The 15,221-nt window shown below is 34.4% G+C and overlaps 4 protein-coding genes across 5 annotated transcripts in view; 3 read left to right on the forward strand and 1 right to left on the reverse strand.

Moving 5' to 3' along the window:
- The window catches only part of LOC125850375 (temperature-induced lipocalin-1-like), a 14,842-nt gene extending 7,694 nt beyond the window's left edge, over positions 1-7,148 (forward strand). The window contains exons 4-5 of the mRNA XM_049530231.1: positions 5,362-5,560; positions 6,920-7,148. Of these exons, the coding sequence (XP_049386188.1) occupies positions 5,362-5,560; positions 6,920-7,105 (385 nt within the window). The 3' untranslated portion in view covers positions 7,106-7,148. The remainder of the gene's footprint in view (positions 1-5,361; positions 5,561-6,919) is intronic.
- The window catches only part of LOC125850344 (temperature-induced lipocalin-1-like), a 40,425-nt gene extending 33,219 nt beyond the window's left edge, over positions 1-7,206 (forward strand). Inside the window, exon 3 of the mRNA XM_049530193.1 lies at positions 7,106-7,206. The gene's annotated coding sequence lies outside the window, so the exon portion shown is untranslated. The remainder of the gene's footprint in view (positions 1-7,105) is intronic.
- The window catches only part of LOC125850337 (two-component response regulator ORR24-like), a 35,920-nt gene continuing 24,404 nt past the window's right edge, over positions 3,706-15,221 (reverse strand). Inside the window, exon 7 of the mRNA XM_049530184.1 lies at positions 3,706-3,831. The gene's annotated coding sequence lies outside the window, so the exon portion shown is untranslated. The remainder of the gene's footprint in view (positions 3,832-15,221) is intronic.
- LOC125850345 (uncharacterized) overlaps positions 10,562-15,221 on the forward strand; it is an 8,534-nt gene continuing 3,874 nt past the window's right edge. Inside the window, exons 1-4 of one of the 2 annotated variants that reach the window (XM_049530195.1) lie at positions 10,562-10,696; positions 10,779-10,844; positions 10,913-10,950; positions 11,189-11,549. In XM_049530195.1, the coding sequence (XP_049386152.1) occupies positions 10,586-10,696; positions 10,779-10,844; positions 10,913-10,950; positions 11,189-11,327 (354 nt within the window). In that variant the 5' untranslated portion in view covers positions 10,562-10,585 and the 3' untranslated portion in view covers positions 11,328-11,549. Of the gene's footprint in view, positions 10,697-10,778; positions 10,845-10,912; positions 10,951-11,188; positions 11,550-15,221 lie in introns of those variants that run through there. The other variant, XM_049530194.1, reaches the window with a different exon arrangement.

The raw sequence follows: 15,221 nt of genomic DNA on the forward strand, positions 1-15,221 counted from the left end.
CCTTTTCCCCCAAAAATCCAACTCTTCTCCTTCATTTTTTCCAACTCTAAACCTTCTTAACTTCAAGGTTTCCAGCCCCAAACACTTAGAATCATAAATCCCTCAACATACAATAGATTTCAACTCACAACACAACCGGAAACATGCCCAAAATCAACAAGAACTTCAACACAATCACAACCAACAACTTCAACAAATACAACCAACAACTTCAACAAACCTAATCATTCTTTTCTCAATAATAAAAATGAGTTTGGTGTGTGGGGGAAAGGATCAACCCAACACTAAGAACTCACATACCTAGTAGGGATCACCCCCGACGATATCCACGACGATCTTTGACGGAAACTTGTTGATCTCCTCTTTCTTCTCTTCTTCTTCTCCTTCTTCTCTTCTTCTTCTCTCAAGCCCTAGCTTTCACTCTTTTAAAATGGGACAAAATGATCCAAATATCAGCCTAACACAACAATATAATCCCAAAAGAAATGGCTAGGGAAAAGACCAAAATGCCCTTAAAATTTCCGGACGGATTTCCCTGCCAACTGCCCAACTTCCAAAGGGCATATCTCACTCATACGAACTCAGAATCGAGCAAACTCGGTGGCGTTGGAAAGAACATTCCATAAGCTTCGCAACCATGACTGGAAATACTCCTAACTCATCCTGATATAGGAGTTATGACTGCTCAAAGTTGGCCAAAAAAACTCACCTTTTTCCACACTTAACCATTTTTTTTCAGATTTGAATTTTATTCCAAAAATGAAAATTTCCAATTCTAAGCCTCTTCAATTATTTCACATTGCCGGATGTTACAGAGAAGAATATCAGAGAGCCAGGTGTGGAACCAAATATCAGTGCTAGCTCCATTTCCAATCCGCCATTTTTAGCCCTTAAGTATTGGTGGGGTTGCCTGAAAATAGAACGGATTTCACTCCAAGTCCTGACAACCAGGTTTGGAAGCAGCAAACCATAGGGGCTTTCAGATAGTTTCTTTTGAAAAAGGCAGTCCAAAGTATGACTCCCTCTTATTGACCAGGCTTTACTAGTTATTTCTCCAAAATCATAGATGTGCTTGACGCACATGGAAACTGCTTTTTCAATGATATCAAAGCATTTTTGCCTCACAGAGTGGTTTATGATATCAGGAATAGTGGTATATTCACATCTCATCAGAGGATAGGGGGATATGGAAAAATAATCGTAGTGAGCAATCCCACCCTATTCAAGTGATCGGTGATGTTGTCATGATAAATGTGGGAAGTCGATAGTGTACTCGATGATTGAAGGACCTATCGACTTGCATTAACTTCCCGTGGCTAGTAGGGGGAACTTTAATGTAAATGCAGATCCATTAGAAAAAACTTGGGGGTCGGCCTCCTCACTTCAATGCCTTTATTGAAGTGATGAGCTTTGAAGATATGATTTTCTCGTTTGGATTATTTGATTGGGCTTTCAATGACAACAAGTTGACTTGGAGCAATAATCAAACCGGTCAATATTGTATCTGGGCTAGACTAGATAGAATCCTTTTGAATGGGGATTGCCCGCTTCTATATAAAAGTCGTTTTGCTTCCACCAGAGTGGACCATTTGCCTAGAGTATCCTCTGATCACTCTCATCTAGTAATCTTCTTAGAAGATTATAATACTCGCAGGCCTGGGGTTTTTTGTTTCCAAAGAATGTGGATTCGACATTCTTATTTTCACATTGATCTCAACCATTTTTTAATTAAAAAAAAAAAGCTTTTGGACAAGCAACGATTTTTAGTCATTGTGTCAGAGGAAAATCGCTTCGTCATAGCGATTTTGCCTTTTTGGTTTTAAAAAAATTTGATGTGTCATTTTGGAATTTTTGACTATTTTTTTTGCCCTTTTGGCTCCGGACTCATGATTTTCCTCTATATAATGCTAGGCAGTTTCCATCGTATAAAAAAGTTGGGTTGTGGGCTAAGATCAAGAGTAGTATTATTTCATCAACTCATACGATATTAACTCAATTTTTGTTAGTTGGATTGGCTAAAAAGTTGTAGTGTATTGGTTCATTAAGCCAAAAATAGTAAAGAAAACATGTTAAAAGAGCTTCACCATATTCCATCCAAAAGTGAATCAGGATCTAGAATCAGCGAGTTTAGGATAATCGTTATTTGTGTACATTTCAAAATCGCATACTGAATGAGGTTGTTAAAGCTTGCCGGCCTCGGAAACTATCTCGCAACAATACTCTGGATCCTACATTTGCTCGATATTTTGATTTAGACCAAAAACCTATCTCTAAAATTGGGTTATTTTGTTTATTTGCCTAACATGATGGTGTTATTGTATCTTTGCTTTGATGATCTTGGTTAAAAAGTTTTATGGATCAATTTATTTTCTTTCCCCTTGTGTAACATCCTTTCAATTTTCATGATGATCGAAAGCAAAATGTTTTCATCTTGTTATGATTGTGAGGAAAACTTATATTTTTTTCTCCATGTATGTGATAAAGAGTGACAAAACTTATTATTATTCGGTCATAGATTAGTCTTGAAAACGAGAGTTAACTTTCTGAGGTATGAGGAAGGTAAAGTGTACGTAATATTACCCTTACCTTGTGGAGGTTGAGATCTAGAGATTGTTTATGATCGACTCGAGCAATGACAAATATATGACATAACAAATAATAGAAAAGGCATAACATAACATTTACAAAAAAAAAAAAAAAACAAGAAGCAACAACAATAATCAAACAATGCGATAATTGGAGCAAAAAAAATAACAAGTACGACAAACAACTGCGAGAAAAATGTTGCTACTACTATTAATTAGGAAAGGGAGGTCACAATGTTAACATGTCATTCAACTTACATATAAATATCTAGTGAGTATAAAAAATATGCACTATTTATTTTATTTGTTGTTGAATGTAACCTACAAAATTTATGTGGCATGCTAGTGTTATGTATCCACAAAATATAGTAAAAATGAGTTGAAGTGTGTAGATATGCATTTTCAAAGTTGAAGTGTTTAGTTATTATCAGTTGAGGCCAAGTTAATGTGCCTATTGTATGCCTTATTCTTTTGGTGATATGATAATTGTCACGCCAACGTTATGCGACCACAAGATACGGTGGAAATGAGTTGAAACATCTAGATGTGCATTCTGAAAGTTATTAAAAAACTGTTTAGTTATCAGTTGAGACGAGGTTAATGTATTCAGCGTATGCCTTATTATTTTGGCGATCTAATAATATGGCATGCTTTCCCACTTTCTTTTGGTTTAAATTTTGCTTTATGATTTTTCCTCTTTGTATAATGCTAGGCAGTTTCCATTTTGTCACAATAGCAGGGGAAACTAGTATAAAAAAGTTGGGCTGTGGGCTAAAATCATGTGTAGTATCGGTTCTTATCAGTTTAATATGTGACATACAAGTCATCAACTCACACGATATTCACTCAATTTCTGTTAGTTGGATTGGCTAAAAAAGTTGTAAAATAGTAAAGAAAAAATGTTAAAGAACTCCACCATCCCATCCAAAAGTTAATCAGGATCTAGAGTCGGCGAGTTCAAGGTAATCTTATTATTTGTGTACATTTCAAAAGAATTTGCATATATATACAGAGTTGGAGACGAATGCAAATGATTCAGTTGAACTCACAGAACCAGCCCTTTAAAAGCAACAAGTAATTAGCATTTAAGAGTTTTCTACGATGGATAACAACGTTCCCAGACTGGAAAGGAACAATGAAAAAGAAGGCATAATAAGCATATATTGTTAAGAGACTCTTAAATGAGCAAATAAAATTTTGCTATATCACTACATCCTCTCCTTCCTAACTTGCCAGTTACAAAAACCTCATAAACCTGAACCAAGAGAATAAGCATCAAATCCGAATTCTCCTCCTTCTAACATGGTTCCATCTTGATCCTGCATTTTTTCAAACAAAATCATTTACTACGTTAACACGCCAAAACAATACTATCATGTTATGTAGTTGTATTAGATGGCTATGTTGCTCTGACTCTTCGAAAATGTCAATGGGTGCCTCGCAAATCTGCCAAAAGTGCATTCTGAAGGACTTGATAAGGCTGCGACAACATTTTTTGAGGTCTGAACAATGCTCATAGTTAGACAGCAGCAAGCGAGTTGATTTCTCAGACTACTAGTTGAGAGTTGAGTGACCATCTGAGAAATCAACCCTCAACAAACTGACGTTATAATGACCATTAATCTTGGGATCTTTGAGAAGAAATAGCTCAGAGTATTCAAAATACGCGCTTGTAAGCAAAAGGGACTAACCAACTAAGTTGAATCTAAACTAGAATTATTCAACTGGAAAGAATGCATAAAACAATGAGCTTAAAAGTTGAAGGCATCAATAGATGCATTAGGTGTTGATATTGATCGATTCGTACAAACTAAATCCCCATTTGATGTCAATATTTAAGAGAATACTAGATCACAAAAAACTTTTTGCATTAAGAAACATTAGAATCAGACCTTCTTGTTACTCAATTTCGTCTTCTTTTGTTAGTATAAACATATTTCATCAGTAGACCATATAAAATATTTCTCAGACAGACAGGCACACTGAAGCTCGAAACATAATTCTGTTGAGTGGAAAAGCTTTCGTCTTCCCTCATGAAAGCAGAAATTGCCTCTAAAAGGCATAGTTCGAACTGCTAGTAGCTTGTAAAGTTACTTTTCATTATTAAAGGTCTATTTTATGGAGAAGTTGACACATACTATGTGAAGACAGTAAAGATAACTAGTTTGCATCCAAGACATAAAGTTCCTCGAGTGATTAACTAACTCTGGCAATAGAAGGTGCTCCAAGTCCAAGTTGCCACAGTAGAAGACAACCGGCAATGCCATTTAATGGTGTTTTTTACTCCTCTTTTGTGATGGTGGTAGAGAGTAACCCTCTATAGATCTCTTTCGGTGTTGGTTACAAGGTAATACAGGTAGGTATAACTTAAATCACTCTCAATGTCATATAAACAGATATTTTTTTTGAAAAACAACTTATAAGCACATATTTATCTACACTAAAAAGACCACCAAGTTAAGTAAACATCCTTTCCTCAAGAAAGCTTATCTGATCTATCACCACAGCACAGACCGCGGACTCAGGTCAAGTATTGTAATTCATGTATTTTTATTTAAAAACAATAGTATGCTCAGCTGCTATTCAGGTCTCAAAATTCTTCTTTTTTTGAAAATAAAAGGTGTGGTGCCTAGGCCAGCTTGCACACAACCTCGTTTGAATCTATGACTAAACTTCAGAATAAAAGCTTGATAAATAAGATACAGACCAAAAGAGGTTTGCTTAACCTTTTCATTTCACCCATAAGATCATCAAGGGAACCATAGCCCTGAGGAAGAAAACCAACTTGTTGCTTTGTTATTGAAGGAACTGCTTATAAGGCTGATCCTAATAGTGATGAGGCAAAATTGAAAGTCAGGTTTTATGTTCTACCCTTTTTGCCTATTATTCCTGTTACTGGTGATTATTGGGTTTTGTATATTGATGAGGATTATCAGTATGCTTTGATTGGTCAGCCTAGTAGGAGGTATTTATGGGTAAGTTCCCTTTTTCCTAACTTTTGACATTCAAAGTTGTTGTCTTTCTAATTTGTTATTGAACAATGGATGAGTTATGGTAACCTTGGAACGGCGGTAAAGTTGTCGTCTTGTGATCGGGGGGGGGGGGGAGGGGATGGTGTTAACTATATATGTATAAGATAATTTTTTATGTACATAGATAGATGGTCAGCCTAGTATGAAGTACTTATTGGTAAGTTTCTTTGTTATCCTTTTAAGTTATTGTCTTTACCATTTTATATGAAAAATGGATGAGTTTTTAATATGTAGAATGTAGACAGAGGCAGGGTCTGGATTTAAAGAGTGCAGGTTCCAAACTACTTTTGCTTATTGGATGTCTGATAGATTAGTTATAGACTCCCTCTGTGCCAATTTTTTAAGTGTCTTAGTTTGATTGAGCATGAAGTTTAAGGAACAAAGGGAGGTTTTTGAATCTTGTGGTTTTAAATTAAAGATGTGTGTAGTCTTTAAAATGGATGAGTTTTTAGTACATAGATGTGAAATCATGATGAAGATGAGCCTTGAAATAACTGTAAAGTTTTTTCGGTGTGATCGATGGGTTAGGCTATGTATATCACACACCCTTGGGTTGTAGCCCTTCCCCAGACCTTACATGAAGACGGAAAGCTTTGTGCATCGGGCGACCCGTTTAGGTGTGAAATCATGTCCAGTGACCGAGTCTATCAACATGCTAGTTTTTCTGTCATTGTTATGTTGATCTGCTCTCATTTGTAACTTTCTTGAAGAGTTATATCAAGTCTTTGATACTTTTAGTTCTTTCAAGCCTGTTATACCTTATTTGCATGAGACTATTTATAATTTGTGGCATCTCAGTTTGCTGTTTATGTTAAATTTCGTGAATGATCCTCACATTGAGCATGTTCATCCCATTAGATATCATTTGAAGCTTTTGCTTTCCTAAGATCCTGTACGTTTCATTAACGCTCAGCTGATTAGATTTTGTGGAAAACCATATTTCCCTACCTTTCTCTTCCTCTTCCTTGTCGTATTGAAACGAATATTATTTACTAATAGAACGTTAGGATTATCCCTCCATATCCAATTCCTAAACTTTTGTTCCATGTAAACTAAAGAAGTCAGTAGTATATTTAGTTACACAAACTCCATATTTTATTTCAAACCTTCAGTTTGTTGGGCTATCAAATGTGCATTTTTTTTTATTTGACTGTGGTGTCTTGGCCAAGTTTGCACACACGCCAATTAGTACCTCCCTCTCACTAAGGCTTGGACAAGTCGAAACAAATCACCTAGTGTTTTTGCATGTTTTTTCCAACGGATTCTTGTTTTCTGGCTTAACAAAATGTGTTCTGTTGGCAGATATTAAGTAGGCGAACATGTCTTGATGATGAGATTTACAACCAGCTTGTTGAGAAGGCTAAAGAAGAAGGCTACGACGTGAGTAAGCTCCACAAGACGCCACAATCTGATTCCCCACCAGAGAGTGAAGATAGCCCGGAGGACACCAAAGGAATTTGGTGGATCAAATCAATCCTTGGAAAATAGGCAAAAACAGTACAATGGCCAAAAAAAGAAAACTATCCAAAGACCAATGAAATGAGGTGTTTAAAACAGTCTCTAGTGTGTTTAATCCTACATGTTTAAAGCTTTAATGTTTTAACAAGTCTTTTTCTTCTGAAACTATGTAAAGTTGATATATTAAAAGTGTGTGGCTTGTCTTTGAATCCTCTGTGAAATGTTCTGAACAAGTTTTGATTGTTCCCCCTTGTTTATGTCCCTGTGTCCCCTTCCGGCTACATGGGGCGAAAAAAGGGAAGGAAAGTATGGTTTTTCTCGCGCTTTTGGCATATTGGGCCCCAGTGGGAGGCTTGCACGATGGGCTATAACTACATTTTCTTTGACGCGAACTTTCTTGGATACAAACAAACTGGAATTTCACATCAATTGTTATTATTGATAACTTTGTTTTGAAGCATTAGAGCATAGGGGACCATATGCTTGTTGGATTAGACATTTGGAATTCAGCAATTTCAATTTCTTAGCCACTGTTGGAGGATAGTTTAGTCATGAATGGACATAAATTATCAAAAACCATATTACTGAATCGAAATAGAATTTATCGTACCAAAGTTTATTGGATCTATGAACATATTTTGTCAAAATATATTGTATGATAAAATTTATCAAGACCTAAGTTTGATTTACTGGACTAAACTTGTATTGTGTCTACTTTCAACTATCAATTATCGAATTAACTGAACTTATTTTGAAAATATCGAATTGCCAAACCTTAGTCTAGTTAGACCCATGAATTGAACTAAAACCTAAGGGTCGTTCAATATAAAGTATGAGCATTTTGATAAATAATTTTATAAAAAGATGCATTATTCAGTTTTTTATTTTATAAACCTACGTAAAATTTAACATTGCTTATACCGTGTTTGGTTGTAAATGTAAGATGGTATATTTTATTTTGTGGGAGGTAAGACACAAAAATAAAAATGCAAAGGACTAAAAATCAAAAAAGATCAAGCTTAACTCTTATAATAGTTTTTTAATTTGCTTAAAAAGTCAAATTAAAAATAAAACATTTCTAACACAAAATTCAAAATAACAAGAAAAGTAATCAGCAGGTCAAATAAAAAACAGTGTACTGGCTCCTACAAGGGCAAGGCAGAAACTCTTCAACAAAGACTTGATAATATCTGCGTTGGCTCCTACAAGGGCAAGGCAGAAACCTCTTCAACAAAGACTTGATAATATCTGCATTGAAGCGAGTTGGAGTATTTGCTTTCAACTCTCTCGTATCTGTAAGATATAAAAAATAAAAAATAAAAAAAAAGTTAGTAAAAACATCCAACAACATAATGTATATCATATCGATTTTATTGAATAGTTTGTAATGTTTATACTCTCGTCTTTAACTAACATTTACATTAAATTTATTCGAAATGTCTGAGATTATATAATTCCTTATCATAAATTTTAATATTTGGTGAATATATTGATAAATTTGAAACTCAAATCATAATCCGCCAAGGATGAGACATGCTTCACGCTCCCAAGAGTGAATAACCCCTAAAAACTTTGTTTTTACTATATAAATAATTATTTCTACGTGTTTATAGTTTATATTTGTATATGCAAAGAGTCAATATCTTATTATATAACTTGAAAAATATTCTTTCAACTTAATAAATATCAATTATTTATTTCAATACAATACATTGGTTCTTGTTCTCATAAATCTTATTTATAGATAATAAATTTTAAATAGTTTTATACAAAATTCTAAAATATCAAATAATGTTCTACTGTCATTTAACTAAAAACTTAAAACTTTGAAAAGAAGATTTACTACATTCCAAATAACCAATGTCATCATCATATAAGGAAATAATGAAATTTTCTACATATTTTGTATAATAGAGATTTAGAAGAATGAAATTTTGTGAATTATCAAATAATGTTCTACTGTCATTAATATTAGAAATTTACTCCAGAAAAAAGAGATCCACACAAAATAATCATGTGTTAGGAATTAGATTTGAACAAGTGACATGATGACTTCAATCCTCAACTAGGCTAACTCGACTATTTCCAATCCAGATTTGAACTAGCAACACAAATTTTCAATCCTCTAGTTTATCAAATTTAAAGTGGAGTTGATATATTGACAGTGTCATTTTTCTATATGCTTTCACACAAAAAGGATTCATATAAACTAATTATCCAACTTTTATACGGTTTTATCCATGTTTGGCATTATGTATATATGTGTACCTACAAAAATATTTTAACTTTGCTATGTTAACTTTGATTATTCCTATCGGTTATCTCGTGATCTAACTACCTAGGGGTGTTTGGTTACTAGCTAGAGTTGTGCATGTATTAATTATGCAGGTATTAGTTATGTATGTATTATTATGCAGGTATTAATTATGCATGTATTTGTTATGCAGATATTAGTTATGCATATATTAATTATGCAAATATTAGTTATGTAGGTATTATTTATGTAGAATTTAGTTATATAGAAATTACATACATAAATTATTATACTTATTGAATATTTAAGACTTTTAGCTTTTTGACTTCATTCATAACAACTGATGAACAGGGCAAGAAAACTTATAAATCTACACACCAAACAAGGGGAAAAAGGAGAAGAAGATGAAGAAAATTCATGCGTTTAAGACAAATGAACACACATGTTTACCAAGAAAATTCATAAAATGGATACACATATATGCATTTTGTATCAACTCGATTTGTATTATGCATCAATTGTATTCGTGATACAATGAATACAATATGCATTCATCCTCTCCTTCCCTCTCTCGATCTCGCTCGTCTCTCTCCTCCCCCTCTCGATCTCGCTCGCCTCTCTCGATCTTGTTTGTCTCTCTCCTCCTAATATATATTCATTTTGATACAAATTAATTTGTATTTGTCTTTTTTTCCTCTGAAATCCACAAAAAAATACAACGAATACAAATGCATAGAAAAACCAAAGTGTAGCTATAAATTATAATGAGTGAAACTGTAGTTAAGGAATCTTAATATTTGTTAATTATGAAAATTTCTGATAAACTAAAATAATCCTAGATTTTATCTTGAAATTATTATACTTTATAGGGAAAATGCATAAGCATCCCTCAGCCTATGTCCAAAATCTCTGAGACACAGCTAACCTTTACTAAGGTCCTATTACCCCCTCAAACTTATTTTTTAATTAATTTTCTACTCCTTTTTAGCCTACGTGGCACTAATTTTGAAAAAACTGTCAACACGCGCTGGGCTCACAAGATAGTGCCACGTAGATCGAAAAGGGGTAGAAAATTATATATAAAATAAGTTCGAAGTAATAGGACCTTAGTAAAGGTTAGGTGTGTCTCAGGAATTTCGGACATAGGCCGGGTTACTTATGCATTTTCCCTACTTTATACCTCGGCCCAACCTATTCCAAGGTATTTTTTTTTTATTTTGTTTCGTCTCCACTTTACAACAGAAGGCACAATAGAAATGGAACGGGCATCGATGGAGATGGAGAAGGAGAAGCAGGAACAGAATGAAGAACATCACATTGATAAGAAACAGAAGACGGAGAATCAACAGAAGATAGAGAATCAACAGGTTTTCTACTTTTTGATTTCATCTCTGATATAGAGTTCTTCTTCAATTTTAATCTGAATTTTTCCCCATTTTTAAAACTTAGGATGAGGTTATTAAAGCTCGTCGGCCTTTGAAACTGTCTCGCAAAAACACTCTGCATCCCAAAGAGGTGATTATACTCCATTTTGTTTTGTTTTTAATCACTGATTTTCTATTCAAATTTGTTTAATGTTTCAGAGCATCCATGACCTCCTCAGATTCGGATGCAGCGAAAAGTGAGTTTTTTTGTTTTTTTTTTAGATGATTGTTAGTGTGTACAATCTTCGTTTGGAAGATAACAATTAATTAGAACCACAAATCAAATTTAAACTGGTAAATTGGAATGTGATTTTTATTTTTTTTTATCTATTTAAACTTTGTATTCACTTAACAATACAATATAATATGCTTTATGAAACAATACTTAACAACAAGGTTTAATGTTTATTGTGATTTTTTGCTCTGTTTTCGTAGCGATCTCTGGTTGAATGCTCCAGCTTGCATTCGCTCCCCACCTTATGCGACCTTGTATGGCATTGAAGAAAGTAGAAACTTGCTCCGGGAGGACCGCAGAAGACTAAAAGAATCCCTGGCATCACCTTTAAGTTGGTAGTCCTCTTTGATTATTCCTTTCGGCTATCTCGTGATCTAACTATCTGTTAGGACTGAAGTTAATCGTAGTTATGAAGCTTTTGTTTAACACTATCAATTAGACTGAAGTTAATCGTAGTTCTTAAGCTTTTGCTTAACATATTATGTTAAGATCGGTTTGTTTATTTCCATGTATTAAGTAACTATTTGGGATCTATATGCTATGGTTATCTACCTTTTTGCATATGTGTTTATCGCGTTTTCTCTAACTCTAGTTCAATATTGTTGTTGTTCTTTAGTTGGTTGCATAAACTTTGTGTCTTTTTCTACATTTTGATCAGTAGTTGTAAGTTCAAGCCCTTGATCTGTGGCTTATTCGTTTAACATTGTTGTTATATCTTTGTTTATTGGCTTAACAAGTTTTATGGATCAACTTATTTTCTTCCTCTCAACTGTCCAAGTACTTTGTTTAACGCTATCTATTAGACTGAAGTTAATCATAGATCTGAAGCTATTGCTTAACACTATGCAAAGATCGGTTTGTTTATTTCCATGTATTAAGTTACTAATTGAGATCTATATGCTATGGTTATCGACCTTTTTGCTTATGTCCTTATCGCGTTTTCTCTAACTTTAGTTCAATATTGTTGCTGTTCTTTAGTTGGTTGCGTAAACTTTGTTTCTTTTTCTACATTTTCATCAGTATTCTCAAGTTCAAGCCCTTGATCTGTGGCTTATTCGTTCAACATTGTTGTTATATCTTTGTTTATTGGCTAAACAAGTTTTATGAATCAACTTATCTTCTTTTCTTCCTCTCAACTGTTCAAGAGCTTTGTTTAATAGTATCTATTAGACTGAAGTTAATCATAGTTCTGAAGCTTTTGCCTAACATTATGTTAAGATCGGTTTGTTTATTTCCATGTATTAAGTTACTAATTGAGATCTATATGCTATGGTTATCGACTTTTTTGCTTATCACGTTTTCTCTAACTTTAGTTCATTATAGTTGTTGTTCTTTAGTTGGTTGCGTAAACTTTACGTCTTTTTCTACATTTTCATCAGTATTTGCAAGTTCAAGCTCTTGATCTTTGGCTTATTCATTTAACATTGTTGTTATATCTTTGTTTGTTGGCTTAACAAGATTTATGGATGAATTTATCTTCTTTTCTTCCTCCCAACTGTTCAAGTGCTTGTCGCGTTTTCTCTAACTTTACTTCAACATTATTTATCTCCTTCTGTTTCGTTATATTTGAATTTGACCATTGATTCTTCGTGTCTGTTCGATCCTACATTTTGCTCAATATTTTGACCAAGACCAAAAACATATTTCAAAAATTGGATTGTTTTGTTCATTTGCTTAACATGATGGTTATTATATCTTTGCTTCATGATCTTGGTTAAAAAGTTTTATGGATCAATTTATCTTTCCAATTTTCATAATGGTTGAAAGCAAAATGTTTTCATCTTGTTATTTGATTGTGAGGAAACTTTCTATTTCATCATATATGTAGACACTCTTGCAGTACTTTTGTTTGTGAAAGATCAATGCCAAGGGGTTTGCTATCGTAACCTTATTTTTTTTCATATCTAGTACTTTTCTTCATTATAATCCCCAGTAAAAATTCTGGAATTACAGGAGCAAGTTTTAATTATTTGTATAACCAATTACATCAAATATGATATTCTTAGTCAAATAGTATTCTCAAATAATGCCGAGGTATCTGGTATAATTTTATAAGCAAGGTATGAGTAAGGTAAAGTGTATTTAATCTTACCCTTACCTCGTGGAGGTAGAGAGCGAGAGATTGTTTTTATCGACTCGAGTAACGCCAAATATACATAACAAATAACAGAAAAAGCATAACATAGCATTTATCCTTTTGAAGTTTTTTTTTAATTCAATATTCTTTTATGAGGCATATGTTGTTAGTGATGGTGGCGATGGGGTTGAGTTTTGGACATTTGAAGACATTTAATTTGAAGAACAAAAGAGAGAGCATTAAGAATATGAATTATTTAACTTCTTAAATGAAAGAAGTAAAAGAGGAAGATAAGTGATGAAAGAAGGTGGAAAAAGGAAAAGTAGTGACACGGATGAAGTAAAAACGCTGCCCCTGCAGCGAAGTAAGGAAAAAAAATTGACCTAAAATCACTGATTTGACCGCTTCTCATCGTTAATTCGGGTTCACCTTGGCCCTCGCCCCAGAGTTCTTATGAAGACTCTGTTGGTGCATGTGTATGATAGGGCCCCCCATAAGCGCCAAAGATCGGCGATGTTGTCATGATAAGTGTGGGAAGTCGATAGTGTACTCGATGATTGAAGGACCTATCGACTTGCATTAACTTTCCGTGGCTTGTAGGGGAACTTTAATGTAATTGCGGATCCATTAGAAAAAACTTGGGGGTCGGCCTCCTCACTTCAATGCCTTTATTGAAGTGATGAGCTTTGAAGATATGATTTTCTCGTTTGGATTATTTGATTGGGATTTCAATGACAGCAAATTGACTTGGAGCAACAATCAAACCGGTCAACATTGTATCTGGGACAGACTAGATAGAATCCTTTTGAATGGGGATTGTCTGCTTCTATATAAAAGCCGTTTTGCTTCTACCAGAGTTGACCATTTGCCTAGAGTATCCTCTGATCACTCTCCTCTAGTAATCTTCTTAGAAGATTATAATACTTGCAAGCCTGAGGTCTTTCGTTTTCAAAGAATGTGGATTCGGCATTCTTATTTTCACATTAATCTTAACCATGCTTGGGAAATCCTTTTCAAGTCTTCTCCGGGAAGATTGACTCGACAAATAAAGCACTGAATTGGCAAACTATTTCAGAATATAGAAATGCCGAAAACGAAGAAGGCCAATTTGCTCTTGAACAGAGTTGGTCTGCTGATAAGAAAATGGAGTTAGATTTGGCCATGAGTAACCTTGAAAAACTTCTGCTTTACGAAGAAAGATATATAATAAGCACCTTGAACGAAATTCAAAACTTGTCTTTGTATGGCAGAAAGCTCTCAATTTATTTCATACATTACTTTCTTCTCAAGGTTCGGTGCTTGAAGATGAGATCCTTGAGACCATCCCCTCTTTAGTCACAGAGGAAGATAATAAGAAGCTTACGAGCCCTCCTAATATGGAAGAAGTTCAAAAGGTAATTTTTAGCATGTCGGCGCGCACTAACCCAAAAAAAGGTCTCCCCTATCCTTTAAAGCCATCAGGCTTTCCGGATTCTTTTTATATAGAAAATATTGTTGGAATTTTAAAAACTTCCAGCTGGTCACCTTATTTCTTCGCTGAAGGTGCGATCCCCCGTTCCATCAATGCTACTTTCCTTGCTTTGATTCCTAATATTTTGATCTAGGACTACCTCTATTTAAATCTTAAAAAAAAAATCTCATCTTTTAGATAGAGTATAAAATAAAGTGGTAGGAGATGAAAGCATTGTTATCCAGTGGATTTTGCAAACATGTTCTTTTCTCGATGCCTATACACCTTCTTGCAGGGATTCCAGTTTAAAGGGAGTTCTTGACCAGTTGGAAAAAATGTTAGCTAACTTTTGGGGAGGCGGTGATAAAGACAATATAAAGCTTCACTGGATATTTTTTGATACTATGTGCCTACCTATTCAGGAAGGGGCTTTGGGTCCTCCTACTACAAACATTTTCAAGAGCTTTCAAAAGTTTTTCGTATGAAGTTTACCTGGTCAATAAGAGAGGGATACTTTCAATGAGAATGTCACGCCCCGAGCCTACACCCTGGGCGGGACCGGCACTCGGAGACCATTGTTGGCCCCAAGCGAACCCTTGGCCTGGCTTTCTTAACTCAGCGGAAACTTATCTCAAAAGCATAACTCAATGCAATAGAAGGTTATAAAAACCACCAACTGATAAAATCTAGCCAAAACAGCAACTCG

The sequence above is a fragment of the Solanum stenotomum genome, unplaced genomic scaffold (assembly GCF_019186545.1).
Source record: "Solanum stenotomum isolate F172 unplaced genomic scaffold, ASM1918654v1 scaffold16320, whole genome shotgun sequence".
Lineage (NCBI taxonomy): Eukaryota > Viridiplantae > Streptophyta > Magnoliopsida > Solanales > Solanaceae > Solanum > Solanum stenotomum.